This window comes from Ctenopharyngodon idella, chromosome 16 (assembly GCF_019924925.1).
Source record: "Ctenopharyngodon idella isolate HZGC_01 chromosome 16, HZGC01, whole genome shotgun sequence".
NCBI lineage: Eukaryota > Metazoa > Chordata > Actinopteri > Cypriniformes > Xenocyprididae > Ctenopharyngodon > Ctenopharyngodon idella.
The window spans coordinates 10,201,750-10,228,244 of NC_067235.1; the positions used below are offsets into that span (position 1 = coordinate 10,201,750).

The 26,495-nt window shown below is 36.3% G+C and overlaps 1 protein-coding gene across 1 annotated transcript in view; it reads left to right on the forward strand.

The window, feature by feature from the left end:
• ulk4 (unc-51 like kinase 4) overlaps positions 1–26,495 on the forward strand; it is a 237,735-nt gene that overhangs the window by 78,319 nt on the left and 132,921 nt on the right. The window contains exons 23-24 of the mRNA XM_051866618.1: positions 20,034–20,167; positions 20,562–20,683. Coding sequence (XP_051722578.1) covers positions 20,034–20,167; positions 20,562–20,683 — 256 coding nt within the window. The remainder of the gene's footprint in view (positions 1–20,033; positions 20,168–20,561; positions 20,684–26,495) is intronic.

Consider the following 26,495-nt stretch of genomic DNA (forward strand, 5'->3'; position numbering starts at 1 on the left):
AGTAAGTTGAATCCTGTATTGCATAGATACCCAGCCCAACAAGGATAGCAATGAAGTAATATGGTCTGTCTTCTTGGGATTCATGAGCATTCTTACAGCGGCATTTTGAACTAACTGGAGATGTGTGATATGAGACTGACAAGTCCCAAGGTAAATGGCATTACAATAATCTAACCGTGAAAAGATAAAAGCATGAATTGCTATTTCCAAATCATTAGTTGAAAGAATCAATTTAAATTTGGCTATTGCCTTTAGAAAAAGCAGTTCCAAACCACAGTTTTTATCTGTTTATCAAACTTCAGCAAGGAATCAAAAATGACTCCCAAGTTTTTTACTTGACCCTGTAGGTAATAATTGGAGATTATCGGTCATCCACGTTTTTACTTCCTCCAGACACTTAAGGAGTGTTGCCCCTTAGTCATTACTATTTGGCCTCAAAGGCACATACATTTGAGTGTCATCCACATTTAGATGGTAAAAGATACCATATTATTTAAAAATTATTCCCAAATGGAGCATATAGAGTGAAAACAAGACTGGACCCAAAATGGATCCTTGAGGAACCCCACAGTCGGTGGATGCTGGGGAGGAAAAATAATTACCAAGCTTAATTGTAAAAGATCTTTGCGGGCAAAAAAACAAAAGCAAAACATTGTCACTGTAGCAATGCATTAAGTAATTTTCAAACCAAGCAGATTGCTGGTCAATGTGGCAAATTGTTAAGTCTGCTCGTTAAGTCGATGTCATTCGTCACCCTTTTCAAGTTTAAATGCTCTATCAGAAGGCAAAAGCAAACAACAAATGGTACTAATATACACTCACGGTGTGCTTTAAAACTAATCATGATCCTTACCTTTATTCCCATACCCAAATCCCAGATGGACAGACAGTGATTCATCTTTTATGAATCATTCAAATATTCGTGTCCAGGATGCTGTGAGCCTAGAGATTGTAGTATGTACACTGTGAGTTTATAAAAGCGTACCTTAAATATGTAATCTGAATAAATAGTAGAGATGGATTGATTACTTTAGTCAGAAGAGAGAAACATGACAAATATGCCATCAGTCCCTCATCTGTTGTAACCAGCTTTCTGCAATTTAATGCCAAGGTAAAATATATAGGCCTCGGTTTTACAGACAAGGCTTAGATTAAGCTAAGATTAGGCAATTAGGACATTTAAGTAGCTTTTATAATCATGTCTTAGAAAAAAAAAAAAGAAAAGAAAAAATTACTGGTGTGCATCTTGAGACAAAACAATGGTACTGACATATTTTAAGATATGTCAGTGCAAGTTGCTCCCAGTTAAAACAGCACAAACATGCATTTTAGTCTAGGACTAGGTTTAAGCCTTGTCTGTGAAACCGGGGGATAGTGTAATAAATATACATTACATTTTTTAAAAATGAAAATATTAAAAATGTTGCTAAATTTACATTGTTAAGGACTGTGGAAACGTGTCATCACAGTCTGTGAAAAGTCAATTTTGCGCCTTACTCTTGGAGAGATTTCGGCAGGATGGCCCCTCATTTTATGAAGTGAACATACTTGCAGAATTTAACAGTTAAATAACTGCATTTTTTTTAAAGACGATTTGCAATCACCTCCACCACATTATGGCAAATGAAAAGCATCTTTTTTTAAAGCACTAACAAATGTGCTAATGGATGGGTTGATGGAAATATGAGGCTCTGGTTGCTATAGGTGTTGGTTAGTGCACAAAAAAAAAAAAAAAACAGCTCAGAATGAAATATTGATACACTTTTACCAGGTTATTTTATTCATTGGCTCCTTGTAAAGGACGTTTGAGTGTCCTTGGTTTAGATTGTGCTGTTCTCATGCATCTCTGCCTCATAGTGCTTCCCAGTCTTTAGATTAGAATCCATTAATCAGGAAATCTGGTCTATTTTCTGCATAGCAAGTAGATCTAAAGCTGCTGCCAGACCCTCATCAGTTTTCAAATGAATTCTCTCTGTGCCCTGACACACCTAATTCATATAATCAAGGGTTTGGTAATTGACTGATAAGTTGAAAATGTTGCCTCAGAGCAGACAAAAACCAAATATATGACCCCATTCTGTGGGTCTATAAGAACCAGTTCACAAATCACTGCATTACAGCTCGAACTGTCAGGATAACAAAGAACCGCTAGGGAATGAAATGTTACCCTGTCACTCCTGTTGTTCCCAGTCATTCAGTCAAGAAACGATCTCGCGTAGGATTCCAATTATAACCATATGCATGTAGACCCATAAACGCACAGCAGTCCTGGCACCCAGTAAATGTAATTTATTGTGAAAGTCACAGTTCCCTTTTCTCATTTCTGTTCTTCCTCAGGTAATGTAGCGGCTGGCTCGCCATGTCCGTCTAATAAAGGGCTGCTTGATCCTAACATCTCAGAATAAATGGTTTTGTAAATCATGCTCATGTCTCCAGATTTTCATTTTCTCCCTCATACCTTTTCACCTACAAGCACTGAGTATCCCTGACATCCGACAACAATTCATTCTGAGAGAGGGAAAATGATAGCCTTTTGGGAGGAGGAAATTTATTAGGCTAATCCAGTCTGGCAGCAACAGAACTCCATTGGTGCACTTGTAAATACCAAGGTTGTCATTATTGCCTCTCTCCTGTCAGTAAGCGGAGGTGTGTTGAATTTTGTGAGGACCCTCAGAGTGCTTGTTTTATTTTAGATTTGTGGCAAAGATTGTTCTTTGTCCAAAATGTTGAATTAATCTTGAAAAACCTTGAAGAAAAACCTTGATGGAGAGGTTTTGTTCAGAATACTGGCAAATACTAATTATTGAAGGGAGAAACCTCGTCAAATAGTGTTTATAATTACAATTGATAATAATAATGAACGAAAAATGCTGTTCCTAAATTTTTACTTAATAATAATAATAATAATAATAATAATAATAATAATGGTAACACTACTGCATTAACTAACTTGAGCTAACTGCAAGCAATATGTTTTTATTTTTTTTATTAACTAACATTAACCTAATGTTACTTAAATGGTTATTTTCGTGTTAGTTAGTGCATTAACTAATGTAAACCGATACAACTAAGTGTATCAGTAAATGTTAATATTATTATTAGCTAAGATTAGTAAATGCTGTGGTGTAGAAGTATTGTTAATTGTTACTTCATGTTAACTAATCCCGAGTTCACACTGCACGATTTTCAAAGTCAGATGGATCAGCGACAGGGGGTTACACATTGCATGACAATAGAAAGAATCGCTGACAGCTCTGTCTGGTCTGCAAACTACGTTTCACAACCAAACAGAAGTGAGAATGATAAGGAAATACCGCAAAGTCATACGTGAGACTGGAATTGTTATTAAAAATGTTAGCTTGCAAGAAGCTTGCTATCCAAAGTTTCTGTGCGGTAATTTGCAGCAAAAAGGAGACAAAGAAAAAAAGATTATGGTGGAGGAAATGGTTGGGGAGATGCGGGTCTGTAACTCCTCCCTGAACTTCCTACTGCCCTGTATCTTGCTCTCTCATTGGCTGTAGGTCATCTCCGATTTAGCAGACACTTTTCTCCAAAGCAACTTACAAATGAGAACAATAGAAGCAATTAAATCAACATGAGTGCAACAATCTGCAAGTGCCGTGTCAAGTTCCAGTTATTCCAGCAAAGTGCTTGTAGCAAGGTTGTTTTTCTGTTTGTTTGTTTTTTTTTTTTTTTTTTTTTTTAAATAGGGTGGGGGAGTAGAAAAAGAAAAAGTAAGTGCTAATATTACTGGGTCAAGTGTTGACGAAAAAGATGTGTCTTTAGCAGTTTTTTGAAAATGGCTAAAGACTCAGCTGCTCGGATTGAGCTAGAGAGGTGATTCCACCAGCAGGGAACAGACAAGCAGAAGGTCCGTGAGATTGATTTTGTTCCTCTTTGGGGTGGCACCACAAGGCGCCATTCACTTGCAAAACGCAAGCTTCTGTAGGCCACGTAAGTCTGAAGTAGTGAGTTTAGGTATAGTGGTGCAGAACCAGTGGTTGTCTTGTAGGCAAACATCAGAGCCTTGAATTTGATGCGAGCAGCTATTGACAGCCAGTGCAAGCTCATGAAGAGAGGTGTGACGTGCACTCTCTTCGTCTTGTTAAAGACCACTCTTGCTGCCACATTCATGCTGGAAGGCCTGCCAAGACAGCATTACAATAGTCCAATTTGGATAGAACAAGAGCTTGGACGAGAATTTGTGTGGAATGCTCCAATAGGAAGGGTCTAATCTTCCTAATGTTGTACAATGCAAATCTGCAGGACCGGGCCGTTGTAGCAATTTGATCTGTGAAGCTTAAACGATCATCCATCACCACTCCAAGGTTCCTGGCTGTCCTGGAAGGAGTTATGGTTGATGAACCAAGTTGAATGGAGAGGTTATGATGAAATGTTGGGTTGGCACTGACCACAAGCAGTTCCGTCTTTGCAAGGTTGAGTTGAAGGTGGTGGTTATTCATCCAGGCAGAAATGGCTGTTAGGCAGGCTGCAAAGCGAGCAGCAACCATCGGATCATCTGATTGGAATGAGAGGTAGAGTTGTGTATCATCTACATAGCAGTGATAGGAAAAAACATGTTCCTGAATGACAGATCCTAGTGATAACATGTAGATGGAGAAGAGAAGTGGTCCAAGTACTGAGCCCTGAGGTACCCCAGTAGCACGATGATGCCCACAACCCATTCGGTTATGTCTTAAGTGAACAAGGTGAGAATTCGGATGTGTATCTATCGGATGTGTGCGTGCATGGAGTCTTACTCTTAAAGTGACAGCAACCTATAAATAGCTGCTGTTGTCTGTCATGTAAATCAAACAGCAAAACACAGCTTTAACAAAGATTAATCTATATTAAATTTATACAGTGAACAGTGTCATTTTACATATAATTACTAAGTTTCTGTGCACGAAAATTAATACTACAGTTAGACCTTACACTTTATTTGTAACTTTATGATGTATTTATCTATGCTTGTAATTGGTGTACAGTATTTGTTCTGTTTACAGTCTGTTCACTTGCCTTTAATAATGTATTAGTTAGGCTAGTAGTTTCTGCTGTGGTATCGGAGTAGTTAAAGTGGGCTAAGTAATAAATGGAAAGTTACCCCCCACCCCCCAATTTTTTTTTATTTTTTTTTATGCTAATCTGAAAAATGATACGATCCGTGACTTAATAACCATGATATGATCCGAACCGTGAGTTTTGTGATCCGTTGAACCACTACAGCAGACAGATCCAGCAAGATGAGTACTGATGATTTGGAAGCTGCTCGTGCCAGTCTCAGGGCTTCAGTAACGGAGAGCAGGGCAGTCTCAGTTGAGTGGTCACTCTTGAAGCCAGACTAGTTGTTGTCCAGGAGGTTGTTCTGAGTGAGATAAGTAGACAGTCTGTATTTTTCTAAAAGTGCTGGATTTAGAGTGGGTTTCTTAATCAGTGGGATAATTCTAGCCTGCTTAAAAGCTGTGGGAAATGTACCAATGTGAAGAGAAGTATTAATAATGTGAGTGAGTGCAGGTACTTAACACTGCTTGATTGTCACTCGTGTGAACAAGCACCGATTTGCCTCCAATTTCAGGCATTTGTCAGTGATTTCTCAAAATCTGTCAGCGAGTGAAAATTGTGCCTAAAATTGTGCAGCGTGAACTCGGCATAATGTAGTTAACTAATGTTAACAAATGAAACCTTATTATAAACTGCCACCATAATAATAATAATAATAATAATAATGCAAACAAAACAATTGAAAATTATTTTTTTATTCATCCTAAAAAAAAAAAAAAAAAAAAAAAAATAAAAGGAATTGTAAACCAAAATATTCAAAATGTTATGCTGGGACCAAAATATTTTGTGTCTATTGAACTCTGTAATAATAAACTATGTGGTTATGAAGAATAATATATTGGGCTATAATACTTTTTTGAGAATAAATTGAGGAAAAAAATGAGTTTCTTTTCTTTTTCTATTTTTGTTTGAATCAACTTGTCAACCATGTCCCCAGCTTTCATGTTTTTTTTTTTTTTTTTTTTTTTTTTTTAATACTCACTTCAGCTGAAAGCACAGTGATTAAACCCTCTGGAGTCTGAGGATTTTTGGGACCCTGGAAAAGTTTTGACATGCCCTGACATTTGTGCTTTTTTCAGTTGCTTATAAACATATTAATGGCAAAAGTGTCATTTCACTGTATTCAGCACAAACTAGGCTACCATAATATGTGAGCAACATGTATGTACATGTTTGTATTTTTGAGAGAATAACGTTTATGCGTGGTTATTGAAAAAATAAAAAACTTAAGTCACTGAAATATGGCCACAAAACAAATACTAAATATGTGTTCACAAGACTTCTGGGTATTGGAGGTTGTAGACTATGATTTTTGCTTCAAAATGATGTAAAAAATTATCCTGCCTACTTGTTCATATAAAACAATATATTGATTTATGAATATTATTGATTTATTTAATCTTCATGAATAATGCTGTGATTCACACCTGAGAAGACAAAGACCCACATTATGACCCGCATAATGAGCCCTTTCAGTCAGGTAGGCTATGTGAGAGGAAACAAAAAAAATCAAAGTACAAAGTAGTTTTTTTTTTTTTTTTTTTTCGTAGTTTATTCAGAATATAGTTAACAATATAAATGAGACACATTTTGAATAAATGTGGGCACATTTTGAGTATACAGTTTTACCTGGAAATAGATCCCTGTTCAAAGATATAAGTGAACATCACTTAACTGGCATTCCAAGGTGTTTGGTATTTCTTTGCACTGAAGGAAAAAAATAAATAAATCCTGCTTCCAGTCAGATCTCACATTATATTCATTCAGAATGTCCAGCGTGGGCCAATATCTGGTCACTATGATTCTCAAATCTGTGAGATAAAAGAAAAAACCCTCTGTGAGCATGCTGATGACAGGATCAGATCAGCTATTGTATTAACGTTAATATCATGTCCACTCTTAACAGAAAACATGATTTTTGTGATCTTATGCATGCATGTATTTTTGCACATCATGTGAAGAAAATTTTGTATAGGCATATGTTTTAAATTACAGTACCAGTCAAAAGATTGGACACATTACTATTTATAATTAATAATTATAATTTATACTATTTATTTTTGTAAGAAGTCTCATGCTCATCAGGCCTGCATTTATTTGATCAAAAATACAGGAAAATAAACAGCAATACTGTGAAATATTATTACAATTTAAAATAATGTTTTTCTATTTTAATATACTTTAAAAAAATAATGTATGTCTGTGAAAGCGTCTAAACATTCATATTAACTCTATGGTATTTTATAGAGCCTAAATGTTAATGTGCAGTTTAACACATTGCTAACACATTTTATTTCAGTATGTATTACGTATTTCAGTCGATTTCACTCATCTCAGTATAGCAATATAGTTTGTGCATAGCCAATATGGCAATTTACTAATGTAAGTTGTGTGTAGTAAACAAAACTGCACATCGTTCTGCCCCATTAATTCACACTGAGACACAAAAAACTTGCAGGATTCATATTTAAACAGTCTTTTTGCGGTTTAATACTCACAGACACTATATCGTGATTAGAATAAAGAACTTAAGAATAATAAAAAAAAAACTTACCATTCACAATCATCAGCTTGATCTAGTTGATCCTCGAAATGAAAGTGAAACCAGCCATGCTCATCCTCTGAGGCAAATCCTTATAATATTATTCCTCACCACATCTCAAAACGATGAAAAGTACATGAAACTGACTAAACTTGATGCGTTTTTCCGAGCTGATTCATGTTGTTGCATGTATCGCCTCAGAATTTGCATCTGAGTAGAGCTTGCGCTTCGTGGGCGTGGCCAAATTAGTGGATAATGAGCTGACTCGCCAATGTCTGACATCTCTTTTTTCATACAGATTACATAAACAGAGAATATTTGTTTTTGATCTGACTTACATGATTTAAAACCAGACATTTCAACGTTTCTTTAGACATATGGCTCATTTTTGTGTTACAGTTCATTTTATGAGGACTATCAGAATAGACTTCATTCAGAGAGAGACTGCGGCTTGCGCATCATGTTAGTTTTCTTTATTTTGCAAAAAGCACAACATATTGTTTTTACTCTGAGTGTACACAAATAAAAGAAGACATTTCACAGATTAGAATGGTGTATAACTCTTAATTGTATGTCCAAAATTGTCGGAGTATTTTGAGTGTCTTTCGCACTGATAAGAAAAAAAGCAAGGTGGTATCGCTGGCGCGACCGTCGACTCGAGACACGTTAATAACAATTTGCCCCAGCTAGTAAGAAAGACTTCCCAAGAGAACTTGAAGGCAGCATTACATTAGACAATAGCAAAAACATGCAAGAAGCTACATAATATTTTAGGCATATATTCAGGCATGTTTTTCCAATAAGCCTGGGTTAACTTTAAAGGTTAAATTTAAAGTGAAGGCTCACCACTCCAGTGCAGTTTTTAGGAGACCTGTTGGAGTTTGAGCTGAGTTGTTTTGTTATTGTTGTTGTTGTTTTGTTTTTTGTTTTTATACAAAGGCAAAGTACAAGTTCTGCTTCCATTAAAGTTGGACATATATTTTGTTAAATTATTGAAATATGGGGATTGGGGGGAATGGTGTCTAATAACTCTGCACAGCCCAGTCTGTGTGGTTTTTATCCCGTCAGTTTTATTAACACAGAGAAAGTGTAAGAATCATTCCTTTGAACTCAAAGCTCAATCAAATGAATTGCATACCTGAAAATGCTCTCTTCAAATTACTCCCAAGATTCTAAGAAATGAGCTTTGCTTTAAAGCTTCTATCAATTATGAGTGTAGCTCTGTTCTGCTTGACCCTGGAAAAAAGACTTGGCTGAAGAGAAAATGAGAACTGGAAGGCTGTGGTAGATTATAGCACAGATGACATTCAAAGCAATCAATTGAGTTTCTTAGTTTTGATGTTCTTTTGTTTCTTTTGGGGATGTCACTCATGAAATTCTAATACAAAAACAACTGCATTCTAAGTTGTTTATTTATATGAGGAAGATACACACATGTGAATGCTAAGGCAAGAATTACTATTATATTGCCCATACTTTGTAAAAACTAAAGTATTAAACTTTGTGGTGAATCTTTTGGTGCTCTTCTTGAAAAATTTGTTTTACAAAGTACATAATTATGCTTCAAATTTTTGTAAATTATTGAGAGCTGCTATTAAGGTTTCTAAGCGATTAGGCTTACCCTTTTCTCCAGCTGTCAATGAAATGGATTGTAAAATCGCATAAATTTACATTCCAAGAGGTACCAGAATATCAGAGACTTGTAGGTTGCCTCTTTTTAACTTGGGCCAGAAGTCAGAACCTTGGAAACACCCTAGCAACCACATAACAACCACCTAGAATACACTTAGATTATGGTGACAGAAATGTAAAAATATTGCTTTGAATGCAGATGCTCATCCTAGTAGTTTTTCAGATGGAGAACAACTATTCATCCTCATATACAAGCATTGGCCCAAATCTTCTCTGCAAAGGTTAGAAGAAATCCAATTCAGCCATAAGCTCCAATGACTTTATATTTCTCACTCAAGGGAACAATTCATTGGGTTTTAGCTTTTCAACACATTGAAACACACATCACATAGAATCAATGGAGGTCACCTACACAGCCGTCAAGCTCAATCAGACTAATCTAAGAACAAACAGCATTCTTTGCAGATGAGCTCAGTGCCAGGTAGGATTGAGAATGTAGCCCGCACACTACTTTTATATTTTATTTTTTGCTTGATATCTGAAAAAAAAAAAAAAAAAAAAAAACATTGTGAAATGGTGAGCTGTATTGTTTGCAATCCTTGCATCAGTGATCATTAACTTGCTAAGAATACTTAAATAAATGGCCATAATGAGAGGAATCAAATAGCTCTTGATCTTTTGAAATAATAGATCAATATGGCATAAAAACATTCAGAACTTTTTCAGAAGTTGGATGAATACATAAATAAATAGGTGACCATCCACTTTCACATGCCACTGATGCCCACTTGTGTGTTCAGTAACTCCAGAAGCATTAACGATAAAGGCCCCAATATACTCACAGCAAAGTTCGAAATACCTTTGCTGCGGTATACTGTAAGGTGAACATCCAGACGCCACCCACGTTGCTGGATATGTAAATGAATATGTAAATATGTTCACACTTTCCTCTCTGTAACAAAATAAATAAACAACAAAAGTGAGAAAACAGCAGTTAAGAAAACATTGATCATAGCGATGTAGATGTTTGCACGATTTCTGCATTTCAGCTCTCCAGTCAAGTAAAGTCACTTCACATTTATTTACTTAGCACTTTATACAATAGATTGCTTTAAACCAAATAGCTTTACAGTATTAAACATGAAGAACAGGGTTATTGTTGCTTTTAAATTAGAATTACACTTCAATTTCTACTATAAAGCAGCTCTCCAGTGTTTATGATTTTACTCATGGACATTTGACCTTGATGAACTGAAAAGAGGAAATGAACTGGAGAAGATATCCATGTCAAAGAAGGCGGAACCTCAGAGCACACCTACCTATTACGTAATCACCTCAGCCTAATGGTATTTCGAAGGCGTTACCAGCCGGAGCGAACTTTTCCAGAAAGTTTGCTTTGGCAAGCTATTTCGAACTCCCATAACGAACTTTGTTTTGGCCCGATTTTGTTTAAAATTACGTCACACAAGTTTGTTCTTTGATTTTGCTTCGAAGTATATTAGGGCCCTAAGAGTAGTAAGTGAGACCAAACCTTACATGGAGGCTGTACATGGTTGTGTGTAAAACCTACGGCTTTGCATGTCCTTCCAAAGGATTTCAGAGTTAGGAAAGAGTAACTTAATTTTATTTTTAACAAAATGTATCATTTCAGTCTTACCTTAGTTTGACACATTTCAGCACATACTGTTTTGTTGTTGTGATGCAATGTACGGTAACTTTCCATTGCATTGTAACAGGAAGGGTGGGGCAGTGCAAATTATAAAGAGTGGAACTGTAACATTTTGGAAGTAAAAATCATATTCACTTTCTCTTTAGACAAATTCATTTTTAGAAATGGCAAAAGCTGCAAGATATTACCAGGTGATCAGAGCTTAAGCAAAAATATGTGCTTCTGCAATTTTATATTGGCAAATTATGTAAATGGGAATCGTGACAAATAGCAGTGACCACTCCCATTAAGAATACAAATAGTTTATTCTCACTCCACTCTCTAACAACTTTTGTATCTGTATAAATTTGAATTGTATTTTACACTCATAGTCAATGACTTTGTTCATTCGTTCGTTCGTTCATTCATTCAATATTTTCTTTTTCTTTAAAGTAAAAAGTGGAAATGGTCATAAAATGCTTAAATTACTTTGCTGGAGAAAAAAAAAAAATACTTACAATGGAATATAAATTAATATGATCTCTTTTACTGTTTTCATAGAAGTGATTCAGTATAGTGAATTCACTCTTGGATATTGGATATTTAGCTGTTGTACTGCTTTAGATTTTCCACCATTCTCAGCAGTCACACATTTCTTTTTACTGGACATTGAAGGGTTTAAGCTTTTTGTTTGGTTGGCACTTTCTATATTGACTATTCTCGAAAGAGTTTTACCAAGAATATCCCTGAGCACAGAACTTCTGTGTTAATTTCAGTGCCAATTACAGTTCAATAGAGTTGAGTCACTTAGCAACTATTTCAAAGGGAAGATTAAATCTTACATTATTGAGTTTTGGCCATCCAAACAAGCTGTTTTAAATTATTTTAATGCTCATGTTAGCTTGTGTTTTTATTTGTTTGGTCAGTGCAGATTTTTTACAACAGGTATTTTCCAGGTTTGCATCCAGGTCCCAGTTCTCCTCTTTGTCGAGTGTGCTAGTTAAGTAGGCGATTGCTCTCTCATTGGAGTTTAATCCAGTGTGTTCCCTCTAGTCCTCTGTTCAAACTTACTTTCAGCCTCTGGTATAATTGCTGGGTGCATTTCCTTCCCACACTGCTGGGCTCTGTGCAATTTTCTCACTGTTTGCTTTTTCATCCGTGTCTAATTTGAGAGACGCGCCTCAGCAGAAGTGTGTGTGTGTGTGAGAGAGAGAGAGAGAGAGAGCGTGTGCGTTTGTTTGCGTGTGCCAGTTTGCATGCTTGTGAGGGGCTGGGAGGAACTGACTCGCTTGCGGGGAAATGTTGAGGCACAGATTGTATAGAAGTGTGCAGTGCTGGTTGCAAACAAGTTAATTAACAGTGTTTCTTAATTAGCATGGGCTTGAGGGCAGAGACGGGCTGTCACTGCTGGTGCTGTGGATCTCACCCTCTCACAATCTCATTTCTCTCACTTAGAGCAGAGGAGAGGAAAGTTTGCTCTTGACAAGCTATTTTTAAAGACATCTGCACTGTTGGCAGAGCTGCACATTTTTAGTGTAAGAATAGTAATTGAATGATCTTAGAACATCTTAGGCCCTGCAATTAATTTAATGAGTACTACACAGTGTGTCTGGATAGACTAGATGTCAAGCCAAGTTTTAAAGGAGGGAACAAAAAAAACAACCTTATTTAGAGTAATAGTTTACCATAAAAACAAACATCTGTTTTAATTTACTTACTATTATGTCATACTGAACTTATATGACTGTTTTTCTTCTGCTATATAATCATTTTGGTAACACTTTACAATAAGGTCCCATTAGTTAACATTAGTTAATGCATTAACTAGCAATGAACATTTGTAACATTATTTATTAATCATTCTAAATGTTAGTTAATAAAAAAAATACAACTGTTCATTGTTAGTTCTTGTTAGCTCAGGTCCATATTAACAGATCCAACTTTTGATTTTAATTCTGTATTTGGAAATGTTGAAATTAACTAAGACTAATAAATGTAAAGTATTTTTTTCTTTTATTGTGAACTAATGTTAACAAATGGAACCTTGTTGTAAAGTGTTAGCATAATTTCTATATAATAAAAGGGGCCCCAAGCTCCAAAAATGACACCATAAATAAATAAATAAATAAATGCCCATGTGACTTAAGGTGGTCACATTTACTGTTGCTCTGTAAAATTCATATCAGTAGGATTCTGTTGTAATTTTGTTGTAATAGCTTACACATAGCACAAGGAGGCTTTATTTAAATGATTGAACTACATTTACAAAAAAAGACAACAGTCAGTAATAAAATAAGAACAAATAAACAAATTTAAAACGATGGCACAAATAAATACAATAGAATAAAGAGACAACTGAAATAAACATGTTTTAATTTTTTCAGGTGAATACTACTAACAGTAGTATTCAGGTAAGAAATAATACAGAAATGAAAGTAATCACATGTAAAATAACACTGGATAGTTTTCATTGTAAAAATGATATACAGATTGATGCTTAGCCTAATTAAAGTTACAAAAGTTTTTTTCAGTCAAGAGCAGCGAGTGATTTTCTCTTTGTCTTTTGTTCTTTGATTAACATGACAACAAGAGCTTGCAGGGAGGATCCAATATACTGTTACACAACATGCTTTTTCTCTCAACTAATTACGTTCCAAAACTGACTATATTTACCTGAATAATCGGCAAGATGGGCATTTTGACATAATTTTGTATGTATTTGACCTTTTAATCGCAATAGGCCACGAAAAAGAATTCAGTTTGGTTCTTGCAAGCTGTTTGACTGGCTTTATGAGAGCACCACTTATATAGATCAGTTGTGCATGCTTAAATGGTGTGAGTGTGAAACCTGCGCGAATGTTATTATGCGCAATATCGGTGTATCAAAAAAGTGTATTGGAACCATTTCAGATATTTCAGTATCGATACATATCAAAATATCGATATTTTTGACAACACTAACAGGTACTTTAGTTGCCGTTCTAAACTGGGCAGCTACATACCACACACACACACACAGACAGTAACGCGCAGATTGCAGGCTCACAGAATCATTTAGTAACTCAGAAATGTATTGTCAACACTGTTCTGTGATTTATCAATAAAATAGTTTAGAAACTGAAAAGTTCTAGAATATATTTCTTAGTAACTAAAATCCACAGCTTTACTATCTGTAGAGAGAAGCTGCCAGGTAGAATTAATTCACATGCAATCGCTCTCTTACTAATGCATTCATATACATGTAATCTTTACTGTGATACTTTATCTGTATCTGATCTAGAACGAGCAGGAATCTGTGAGAAATATAACAAGTTGAACTGATTTGAACTTGAATTGAAGTCATTATGTCTTGCCATAGCTCTCAAATGTCATAGTTATACTTGGTGTGTAAAGACATGGCATGTTTATCGTTGGTGAAGCCAATTGCTGCTGATTCTCATGTCTTTTAATTGATCACATGCACCAAGTTTGAGAGGTATAAAAAAGAAAAGATTTTTAGTGAACAATGACTATTTGGTCCTTCGGGGTATACAAACACGATGGTGAGTAAATGATAGATAGATAGATATATTATTTTTTTAACTTATTTTATTTATTTGGTGTATAAATGTGGTGTATAAATCAGAGTAGACACTACAGTGAACAGCACTTCTGCACGAGTTTTATCATCTATTTTCTTATTCATGTTCTTTACAGAGTCCATGACATACATAACTATATCATGAATATTACATGTTAGCTACTTCTCTCATGAGACACATGTTGTCTGTAGTGAACTGATTAGTTTAAGATACTAGAGGTGAGGCTGAATCAATAGTGTTGTGTTGTGATACTCTTTTTGTCATTGACACTCTAATGCCAAGTGTTACATTGTAATTTCTGATATTTGCTAATGTAAGCATCACTATTACTGTTGCTTATTCTTAAAGGTGAAGTATGTAGGATTTTTTTGTTAAAATACATTCTCTTAACCCAGTTTATTGTTCATTGACTACTATTAGTATCAAAGTCCCTTTAAGACAAGTCATTTCACTTGGCGGCCATCTTTGAAACGTCTCTCGGGCATTCAAGTGCAGCTCCTATCTTTTTGAATGGGGAAACGTCAAATTCTCCAAAGCTGTTTGCCAAGCTTTCGATTAAATTTCATATTTGAAATCACCAATGAAATCTGACAACAACTGTCTCATAAATTTTGTTTCTAAACACTCCAATCATGACAAAAAAACGTTATTTTTCAGGCTGGATCAAGCTAATGCACATGCGCAGTCCTAAATGCGCGTCCCTTGTGTCTCATTTCAGAGGCGCGCGTCTGACTGTTTCTATAGGAACCGGAGCTTCTAACGGCCGCTGCAGTGACGCAATGACTTTACTAATCGGCGATTGGTTCTTATTTAGAAGGTGGGACTTATTCCACCATATTGCGCATTGCACTTTCTCCCATTCAAAACAATACGAGTGACGCGTCTTGTGTTATTCTATAGTCTGTGTTAGTATGCTATTCATGGGTTTATCTCCCACAAAAGTGTAAATGTTGAGCCTCCCAGGCACCATGTAAACATTGAGAGTAGTCCACTAAGATCTGTCAATCTCTTTCCAGCTCAACCTATAGTGAGAGTTTAGGGTGTGGCTACTGCAGCAAGCTGAGCCAAAGGATGTTTAGCCACTGTGGGTCCATGGCTGACAAGTTACATGGGAAAAGAAATTCAGCTTCGGGTACAGGAGTGCAAGAAGAAAAATCACTGCAATTTAGACCTTCAAAGATTAAAAAAAATATGCTGTATTTTTGGAATTCTGCTAGGTGCCACAAGTGTCTAAGAAAAAATATTGAATTATTATTGTATCAGATTGTATTATTTTACCCTTGTCACAGACCCTGACTTCCAATCTTAAGATACACTATATTGCCAAAAGTATTGGGAAACCCCTCCAAATAATTGAATTCAGGTGTTCCAATCACTTCCATGGCCACAGGTGTATAAAATCAAGCACCTAGGCATGCAGACTGCTTCTACAAACATTTGTGAAAGAATGGGTCGCTCTCAGGAGCTCAGTGAATTCAAGCGTGGTACTGTGATAGGTTGCCACCTGTATAATAAGTCCATTCGTGAAATTTCCTCACTACTAAATATTCCACGGTCAACTGTTAGTGGTATCATAACAAAGTGGAAGCAATTGGGAACAACAGCAACTCAGCCAAGAAGTGGTAGGCCACATAAAATCACAGAGCGGGGTCAGCGCACGCTGAGGCGCATAGTGCGCAGAAGTCGCCAACTTTCTGCAGAGTCAATAGCTACAGACCTCCAAACTTTGTGTGGCCTTCAGATTAGCTCAAGAACAGTGCATAGAGAGCTTCATGGAATGGGTTTCCATGGCCGAGTAGCTGCATCCAAGCCTTACATCACCAAGTGCAATGCAAGGCGTCGGATGCAGTGGTGTAAAGCACGCCGCCACTGAACTCTAGAGCAGTGGAGACGTGTTCTCTGGAGTGACGAATCACGCTTCTCTGTCTGGCAATCCGATGGACGAGTCAGGGTTTGGCGGTTGCCAGCAGAACGGTACCTGCCTGACTGCATTGTGCCAAGTGTAAAGTTTGGTGGAAGGGGGATTATGGTGTGGGGTTGTTTTTCAGGGGTTGGGCTTGGCCCCTTAGTTCCAGTGAAAGGAACTCTTTAATACTTCAGCATACCAAGACATTTTGGACAATTTCATGCTCCCAACTTTGTTGGAACAGTTTGGGGATGGCCCCTTCTTGTTCCAACATGACTGCTCACCAGTGCACAAAGCAAGGTCCATAAAGACATGGATGAGTGAGTTTGGTGTGGAGGTACTTGACTGGCCTGCACAGAGTCCTGACCTCAACCCGATAGAACACCTTTGGGATGAATTAGAGAGTAGACTGCGAGCCAGGTGTAGCAAATTAGCTCAAAATAAATATGAATAATTAGTTATAACTAGTTATAATTAATTATAAATATTTGGATCGGTTAATAAAATTAACTTAATGTAATAAAATTAATATTACAATCAATTAACCTGTTGTCCAATGAACGCACAGTGTTAATTGTTGATTAATTCTAAGAAATGTTCATTTCGAGGTTATGGGAAACAAGAATCTTATGTACAGTACTCAGAGCATGTAGTCAAGATCTGCATGAATAGGGACTCCAGTATGAGCATGAAGCAACTTTATGTGTGACATGAACAAGACTATTAACTAGACTATACACTTAACTACTCTAACATTCACACACATACATGCATAGTTTACCAAGAGAAAGAGAGAGCTGAAGCAGAATACAGGAAAGCGAGAAGTTTGCGTTGTTTGCAATTCAGCAGATCAACAGCCTTGAGCAAATCATCAGTTTAGTTTTACCAGGCCCTTCTTTAAAAGGGGTAAGGATACTCAATGTATCAAATAATGAGACTAAGTTTGATACTTGCATGTCTCGCCCATTTGAATTAAAACTGTCCTGATGCAATTTGTGGAGGCTCCCGTTGAATCTTTGCTGATATTGTCTTGATGAAAGAGAACCAGTTGGATTCAGAGGATCTTGGGTGAATGGAAGGTATAGGCCGAAGCCTGGCACAAGCTTGGGGTTCCTTAGAAGCTTCTAGCACAGCATCATCTTCTCATCAGCATTTTTCAGTAAAGGAAAAGAAGGTCTGTGATTTTGTGATCAGTGATTTTAAAGCACCTCTTGAGGTGTCTGAGCCAATAAGGAGTTGTTCCCTCTGAGGGAACTTTTTTTACGAGTCTTTGTTCTCTAGCAAGATATTAGCATAAGACATTGGATTGGATGTATGAGAGAAGAACTTTCTAGATTCTTATAATACTAATGTGTCACAGAGTGAAAAACATGTAACATTAATTAACAAATAGGAAACGGAAGTTGGAGTCCGTAGATACCAAACATGCTACCCATGTGATTTTAGTTAACCATAAATTTTCAACTCTGAGACATTAATACCAAAATAGTTCAAAAGAGAGAATACATAGAATAAACCCTATAAAAGGAAAGTCAGGAGATGGGAAAATTGGATACATGTTTATACATTTCTCAAGTGGTTAAATATAGAATATATAGGCTTAAGAGGGTTTATTTGTCCTTCTCAGAAAGAATGAAGTCAGAGTCACTAGTCTCTGCAAAATTCTTTCTGATCATAAAAGTTCTTATTAGTTTTCCTGTGTCCTGTAACAGGACACCTAGTTCTGCCTGTGTGTTAGCTACGTTTGGGATGCTAGTTGCAGTTTTTAGGGGGATGGGTTCACAGAACTTTGAAAGAGTGAGTTTCTGGATAATTCATTAAATATAATGAATAATTGTGTGTCTGATAGGTACAGACGCTACACAGGCCTTCTCGTCCAACATCAGTGCCTGACCTCACAAATGCGCTTCTAGAAGAATGGTCAAAAATTCCCATAAACACACTCCTAAACCTTGTGGAAAGCATTCCCAGAAGAGTTGAAGCTGTAATAGCTGCAAAGGGTGGGCCAACTCCATATTAAACCCTACAGATTAAGAATGGGATGTCATTAAAGTTCATGTGCACGTAAAGGCCAGCGTCCCAAAACTTTTGGCAATATAGTGTATGAAAATCCATGAAATATGAAAGTACATTCTTAAAATTATTAATTATTATTAAATGTTTTAGACTATGGTAATCTAAACAAAGAATGGAATAAACATAAATCAATTTGACACTGTGTGAAATAGATTTCTGTAAATTTTTCAAAAAAGAAGTTGCTCAGTTTATATTTTCATTTCCATTAAAGCGGTACATTTTATCATTGTGCAAAAAATAAATAAATAAATAAATAAATAATAATAATAATAATAATAATAATAATTTAAATAATAAAAAATAACAATTACAGTTATAATAATAATTAACAATAAATAAAAGTAGAAATAACAAAATAAAAATAAAATACAGCACCATCCTCGAGTACCTTATTGCTTTTATAAAACGGTTACCACACAATACAGATATTAAAGCCAAAAAATATATGTATCAATGCAACTTTCATGAAGTAAAATCACTAAAAGCCTTCCTTCCGCGGAAAAAATAATCCCTGACCGTGAACAGTAACAGAAGTTACATTATTACGCCATTGAATGGCGGCAAAGACTGTCTTTATGAGTGTGTCAGTCAGTAGCGAAGACTTTTACATTTAAAAGACTGAATTGTTGTGAACACGGAATAAGACGTAACTGACAAATGCTTTGACTAGCGCTGTCAGTCACGGGAAAACCCCTTAAATGTTAAAAGGACAAGATAATACATCGGACATTTAAACAGATTTATATTATGAACATTGGACTGACCTGAAGGAAAATACTAAATCTGAATGCAGGTAATAAACTCGCTCACTCGATCTCTTTCTCACAATACTCTTCTACATAATACAGTAAGCTTCAATGAATCAATATCAATTGAGAACAAGCAGTTTACGTTGCTAAGAGTGGTTGCTAAGGGTGTTGTGTAGTGATGCACAAAACCGTTGGGTGAAGCGGTCATAGCCGTGTTTTATCATGAATAAAACACAGCTATTGACCAATCAGAATCAAGGACAGGAACTAACCATTTTATTAAAAAAATGTATATCACAGAATGCTGTCAAGTCCAAACACCCATACAAATAACATTTATTTCATTTTCCACCCGAAAAATGGGGCTGGTATCATAATTTTAGATCTAAGGCTATTCCCAGAATCCCAAGAGATGTGATCCATTCTTTTACTAAGATTGTTCTTCGAACACCACCCTCATTAATCAATCCTAATATGTCGGTTTGTATGTTTGAATCAAGTCACATTCATTCATCTCTAATTCAGCCACCAATTTGTGTACCTTATACACTTCAAATTCAATTCCTTGCCAGATGCATCTTGTTTTCCTCTGGTCCTTTTAGCCAGGCAGACAGACCTCATTCCCTTTCTGATATTGTTTCAGGATCAACACCATTTCATCTCCATTCTGTCACCCCTCCAGCTGTTGAGAGTAATTGATTAAAAGCATCTATCCTCTCCTCACTGTGTTTCTCTCTCTCTCTCTCTCTCTCTCTCTCTCTCTCTCTCTCTCTCTCTCTCTCTGTTTGGTCTGGGTGTCTGCAGATGAATAATAATGTTTTGCCAACCCTTCTCTCAGGCTGGTGATGTACATTGAAAGAGACATCCGAAAGGCCACGCCAGGAAGGGAGCAACAAAGCGGCAATGAATACCTGTCAAAATGCCTGACCCTCTTCATCCGTCACACCGTGCACGAACTGCCAGCCATCCTGGGTAAATCAATCACAATACACCCAAAAAAGAGGGAAAAGGGAACGCAAAGAATTCACCCGAGATGGAACAGAGTGAAATGGGCAAAACAAAGAAGGGGCAATAAGATTGAACATCCAATTTGATTGGCCTCTCTTTAATTACCTTTCTGATTGAATACGTGAGCAGGCTCTCAGGTATCGACCTGTTCCTCTTTTTTCATTTGTAAATCAGTGCCGCTACACACCACCGCACCCCCCTTAAACCAGTTCAAACCGGTTCAGTTCTTCCTGCGGGTTTCGTCCCAACACGAAGACACACCTGCTCACGCCCCTGGCCACCTACCCAGACTAATCATGATGGTTTGTTTGTGATTGGCTGATTTCTCACTGCCTCTGTTTATGTGGGCTCTCTGTAGATGACATCCTGTCTGTGTTAGGCAGCATTGTGGGAAGGAAGCACCCCTCTCCTACGCAGTCCCGTCAGCTGAAGCAGAGCCTCCCCATGATGGCTGTGGTGCTGCATCTGCTCACCTCACAGGTGTGTGTGTGACTATGTCAGGTCTTGCTATATTTACCTTTTTTGCTAGTTATTTTGGGTTTTCGATCTCCTCAAAGATGGCACAACCTGAAAAAAATACACTACAGGGACCTACCTTGATAATACCTTATTTCACATATAAATACATTTAAAGTCATTGTTTTGCTCAGAGGTTCACAATCTGTTCAGGCCAAGTACCCCTTTGACTAGATCAGAACATCCTAGAACAGGGGTGTCCACACCCGGTCCTGGGGGGGCACTGTCCTGCAGAGTTTAGCTCCAACTTGCCTCAAAACACCTTCCTGGAAGTATGCCTAGTAAGACCTTGATTAGCTGGTTCAGGTGTGTTTAATTGGGATTGGAGCTGAACTCTGCAGGACAGTGGGCCTCCAGGAGCAGGATTGGACACCCTATGTCCTAGAACATCTTAGCCTGTCTTTTTCTGTTTTAATGTAAACTTAAAGATGAAATGTGTGATTTCTGGACCACTTGTGTCATAAAGGCAATTTCAAAAATAATGAAAACATGTTTCTCAAATACTTGCCATCTGGCATTGGCCAAACAAACTGGTAGTTGCACCCCAAATTAGAACTACTGGTTGAGCCATTGTTGCTATGTTGAGCTGATCAGGATACTCAAACAAACAAAGCTATTTTTGATAGCATAAGTACAATTATTGAAGGTGCAGCAAGCGAAACGCTGTTGAAAGTGGACTGGACCGAGCACCACAACACACTTGTAGCCAATCAGCAGTAGGGGACGTATACACTCACGATGAAGGATAAGTGAGAGTGAGCGAGAGGAGATTTGAAGAAAGAGAGATGGCTGAGAGACATTACAAAAGAGTGAAGGTCAGAGGAATATCACTGGAAAAAGAAGGGTTATGATCAGGTAACAGCTTTAGGACCCCCGTTAATATTACAAAAGTTTTCTAGCGCTGCAGAGACCTAAGTGGGAAGGCCTGAAAATGGATGCCGAGGTTGTGTTGTTTCTGCTCCATACGTGAGTAACGTTGGTTTTGCTATGTTTCACAGAACCAAGACATGCTGTTGTTGTAATGTTAGCTAGAGTAACAGGACAGTTTTGAGTGTCATTGTTTGTCTGGAGCTGCTGTGCTGCAGGCAACCAACACAAACTCTTCATTTTTTGTTCTTCCTTGTCATTTGTTCGTCATCTTCAATTTATTTTTCATGAAGCATTATTTTGCTTTATTTCATCTATGATAAAGAGACATCCACTTTTGCTTTGCGTATTCGTGCATCTTGGGGGCGGAGCAATAAAGAGAGCGGTGTGTTTGTTTGAGTTGATTTCAAATATCAACAGTGTTTCTCAGAAATCACTTACTGCACCTTTAAATACAATATTAAATGTAAATTTTCAAATTGTTTCATCGTTCCTATTTATTTATTTATTTATTTAATATTGAAAACCTTGAAATACATGTGAAATTATAATATAATGGTATGCATAGTACAGTATTAGGTGCGATAGTAGTATATCCATTTTGGAGATATATTTTTTGGAGAAAAATAGTGTAGTGTAATGTATATTGAATATGTTTTTATCATAAATAAAAATGCCACTAAGGATTCCTTTAGCTGCAATTGAAATCACATAATCATATAAATGTTGGCAATCAGCACTGTTGACAAATGAAATCTTTAGAATCGGCTGTGGGGAGGAGTTTGCACTGAACTGGTTTGGGGAAAGAAAAAAGAAAAAAAAAAACATGCATTCACAACTCCTCGCCATTGGCCTCATGAGATAATAAAGTGTCCATAGGATGTGATTCAGAATCTTGCAGAAAGTAGTAGATCAGGGTAGTTTTTACCTACTGTTTTATGGATACTCTGAATTTGGACATATACTACTCTTTCACATTCTATTTGTTCACCTAGTATATATTAGGGAAGAATGTATATTCAGATGCAGGCATTGTCATAGGGACAAAAACATTCTTGTGTGAAAGCTGACATTGGCCTGTATGTCAAATGTATTTATTTATTTATTTATTGAATTAGTATAGTGTAGTATACTGTACTGTAGTGCAGGGTTAAGTTTAAGCACTCAATTTAAACTATTTGCAAATAATATATATATATATATATATATATATATATATATATATATATATATATATATATATATATGTATATGTATTCAATCTTAGTTGTATGTCTAATATGTCAAAAACTCAAAACGTTTCTTGGCTCGTCACATTCAGTTAATAGCATGTTTTTAATTCAAAATGGCGAAATTCATAAAAATGTTGAGTAGTTTGCATCACTGGATATTACTGTCGGTTGCTGAACATTTAAATCAAAACAGTGGTCAAATATTAAATGTTTAGCTACTTGCTCGCCACATACTCTTTCACTGCTAAAACAAAAGCATTGCATTGGAAATCGCGCTCGTCTTCTGTGAACAGTAAGCCCCACCTTCTTTGGTTTGATTGGCCAGCTCACTCAGTCTGACAGTGATGAGCGATAGACAGCTGAGGCAGACCAGCCTAAAAAATTTAACTTTTTGTTTATCCTAACAAACACAGCAGTATAATGGAGTACAGCGGAGCAGCATCAATATTGGGGGAGACAATTTGGCCATTTCTAATTATTGGGAGTCCGCCCTAAATGTCTATGCTGGTTAAGGCCCTGCTGGAGTGTAGTGTGGTGTGGTGTGGTATGGAATAGGAATAAGAATAGGAAATGGAATAGTAATAGATATAGTCTGAATAGAGTAAATTTGTGAATCATTTTGTGACTTTTAAACTAACTACAAAATAAACTTTCCAGACTCTTTTACTCACTTTATTAAATGTCTTCGTCTGCAAAGAAAATAAAGGAAGGATGTGCCATACCTGCCTGTCACGCGCTGTGTGTAATCACTGTCTGTGTCAGAATGATCTGTTAAATAGCTTTCCGGTGCAGATTTAACACACACACACACACACACACACACACACACACACACTACACAGAGATTATTACCAGTTGCCAAACAGTGCAAAATTGGATTTACTTCTGACATACTCAGTCACGCCAAAATTAATATGAAGGGATCTGGTGTTCTCAGAGAAAGATGTTTGTCAGTGTGCAGAGTTGATGAGCCTCTCTGCTGATTAAATGCACTTTTACATTTGGCCAGGATTTGCCATGGAGACTCAGTGGCAGATTGAGTCGTCTCATTTGAAGGGGTCGGAGCTGATAGAGCTGTCTGTCTGATAGTTCCACTGTCATTAACTCATCTGAGGAGGATACACTGATGTCCATTAACACAGAGCTGCAGTGGGCTGCTTAGAGTGGTAATAGGCAGTTCTTTTGCTTGTTTGTGTGTCTGTCTGCTTTAATGGTCCTCACAGTGAGTTGTGTTGGTGTAGTGCCAGCCTCAGACAGCACATCCATGAATCACCCACAGACCGCTCACTAGCCTCCTAATGCATATTGTACTCAAATATGGCAAATATTTGTCCAGATGGCCAACTCCGATCTTACTGGCTGGAAAAAAAGTGGAAGCTGTGTGGTGGTGGTGGGCTTTTTTTCTTTTCTTTTTTTTTTTTTTTTTTTCCTTTTTTACCTGTTGTGAAACAAAGTTGCCAGGCTGTTTCAGTGAGCGCTTCCAAAGAAGAACTACATACTGGATTTTTTCTCGCCTTTATTTTTAATATGCTTTATGCTCAAAATCTTGGGGTCAGTAAGATATATATACTTTAAAAAAAAAAAAAAAAAAAAAAGAAGAAAAAAGAAGAAATTTGTACTTTTTTTCTGCAAGGACACATTAATTTGCTTTAAAATGGCTGTACAGACTTTTGTACTCTTACAAAAAAAAAAAAAAAAAAAAATCTGTTAAATAAATGCTGCTTTTTAACTTTCTTTTCATCAAAGAATCCTGAAAAAAAATTATCATAGTTTCCACAAAAATATTAATCAGCACAACGGTTTTCAAAATTTATAATAATTAGTATTTTAGAATGATTTCTGAAGGATCATGTGACGCTGAAGACTGGAGTAGTGACTGCTGAAATTTTAGCTTTGCCATCACAGCAATAAATTACACTTTTAAATATATTAAAATATAAAACAGTTCTTTTCAATTGTAATAATATTTCACAATATTAAATTTTTACTGTTTTTCTGATAAAATATATTCAGCCTTGGTGAGCATAAGAGACTTTTCAAAAACATTTTAAAAAAAAATGTACCAACCCCAAATTAGGACTGTTTTACACTATAAAACATTAATATTTCTAATAAATCTAACTATTATTTTTTTATATTATTATTTTTATTAGGGATGCACCGATGTATCAGCCGCCGATATTCATCGGCCAATTTTTGCTCAATTTACAGCCATCAGCAAATTGGCTATAGCAGGAAAAAGGCAGATATAACAAACCGATGGTTTATTAATTAACTGCGTGAAGGAACTGAGCTGTATGATGTCTGTTGCATAATTCGAGCGCTGCTGTCTGCGCTTTAATGCTAATCAAATAACAAAAGATCGCACACTATTCTTGAATAAATAACTTTTGTAACTTTCATAAGTGTAGCAGACCCCATCCGAATGATGACCAAAACTTTTTACTGATGTTTTATTAAGTTTATTTTTCACTCCAAAAAATCACCATAAGAGCTAAACAATACAGAGCACAAGAAGTGCACGTTAAACTCTCCCTCGTTACATTATCATCAACATACAGCGAATTACACAAAACACTTAATACAACTAACAGTAAACAAATACAAACATCTCATGCCTTTTTGAGGGGTGCTTAATAAACTGACAAACATTAAATCTGCAAAATAACTCTGAAGAACAGCGTGCTTTCATTACCTATATAGCTCCATAGACTAGAACACCCATCACAATAAGAGTCCCGCCTTTGTAAAGGAGATCTTATACATATTTAAACTTACAAAAAATATTAAAATGTATACAAAAACAAATTAGAAGATTAATCATAATAAAGTCTGTTACAATAAAGAATGATTAATATGTATTTAATTTATACAGTGAAGGATATGCAGTGCTATTTTACATTTGTTTACAATATTTCTGTACCTGAAAACTGTTAAACCTACCTATAAAGCACTGTTTATTTCATATGTATCTTTGTTCTGTTGTTTCTGTATGTTGGCCTGCTAAATGTTAAATGGATCCAATCCATGTTCATTAGAAATTATTTGATTATGCAGCAATAAACCTGCTAGTATAATTTAATGCAGGTGTTTTTGAACTTTGCTGATTTAAAACATGATCAAAATAATCTATTTTGATGACAAAATTTCAAATAAGAGATAATGTGACAAATATCGGTATCGGAATCGGCCAATAATTGTTTGTTAAAATCGGTATCGGCCCCAAAAAATCCTATTGGTGCATCCCTAATTATTGTTATTTTATTACAGTATATGCAAACTTTTTCAGTACAGTTTAAAAAGGAAGCTCCTCATATAATTGGCTGAGAAAATGCTAAAATTTGGCTGAGAACATTTGGAGTAGGCTACTTTGAGCCAACAAAGGTTGGCTAATTTGAAGAAGCTAAAATATGTTAGCTTATATGATATATAGCGTTATTTTGATTTAATTAAGCATTTTGGTCACTGAGCAATTCACAGTCTTCCATGTGTGTTATTCACAATGTTGAAAATAGTAAAAAAAAAAAAAAAAAAAACGTCCAAACTTTTATCAGTCATACGACCCCTTCCTGCCTAAGTAGGCGGTTCTTGGCTAGAATAAGCTGAAGTGTGGGCTAGACTTCATGCCTATAGTCAAAAGTCTGGCTACACAAAACCTGTGTGTGTATGTGTGTTCT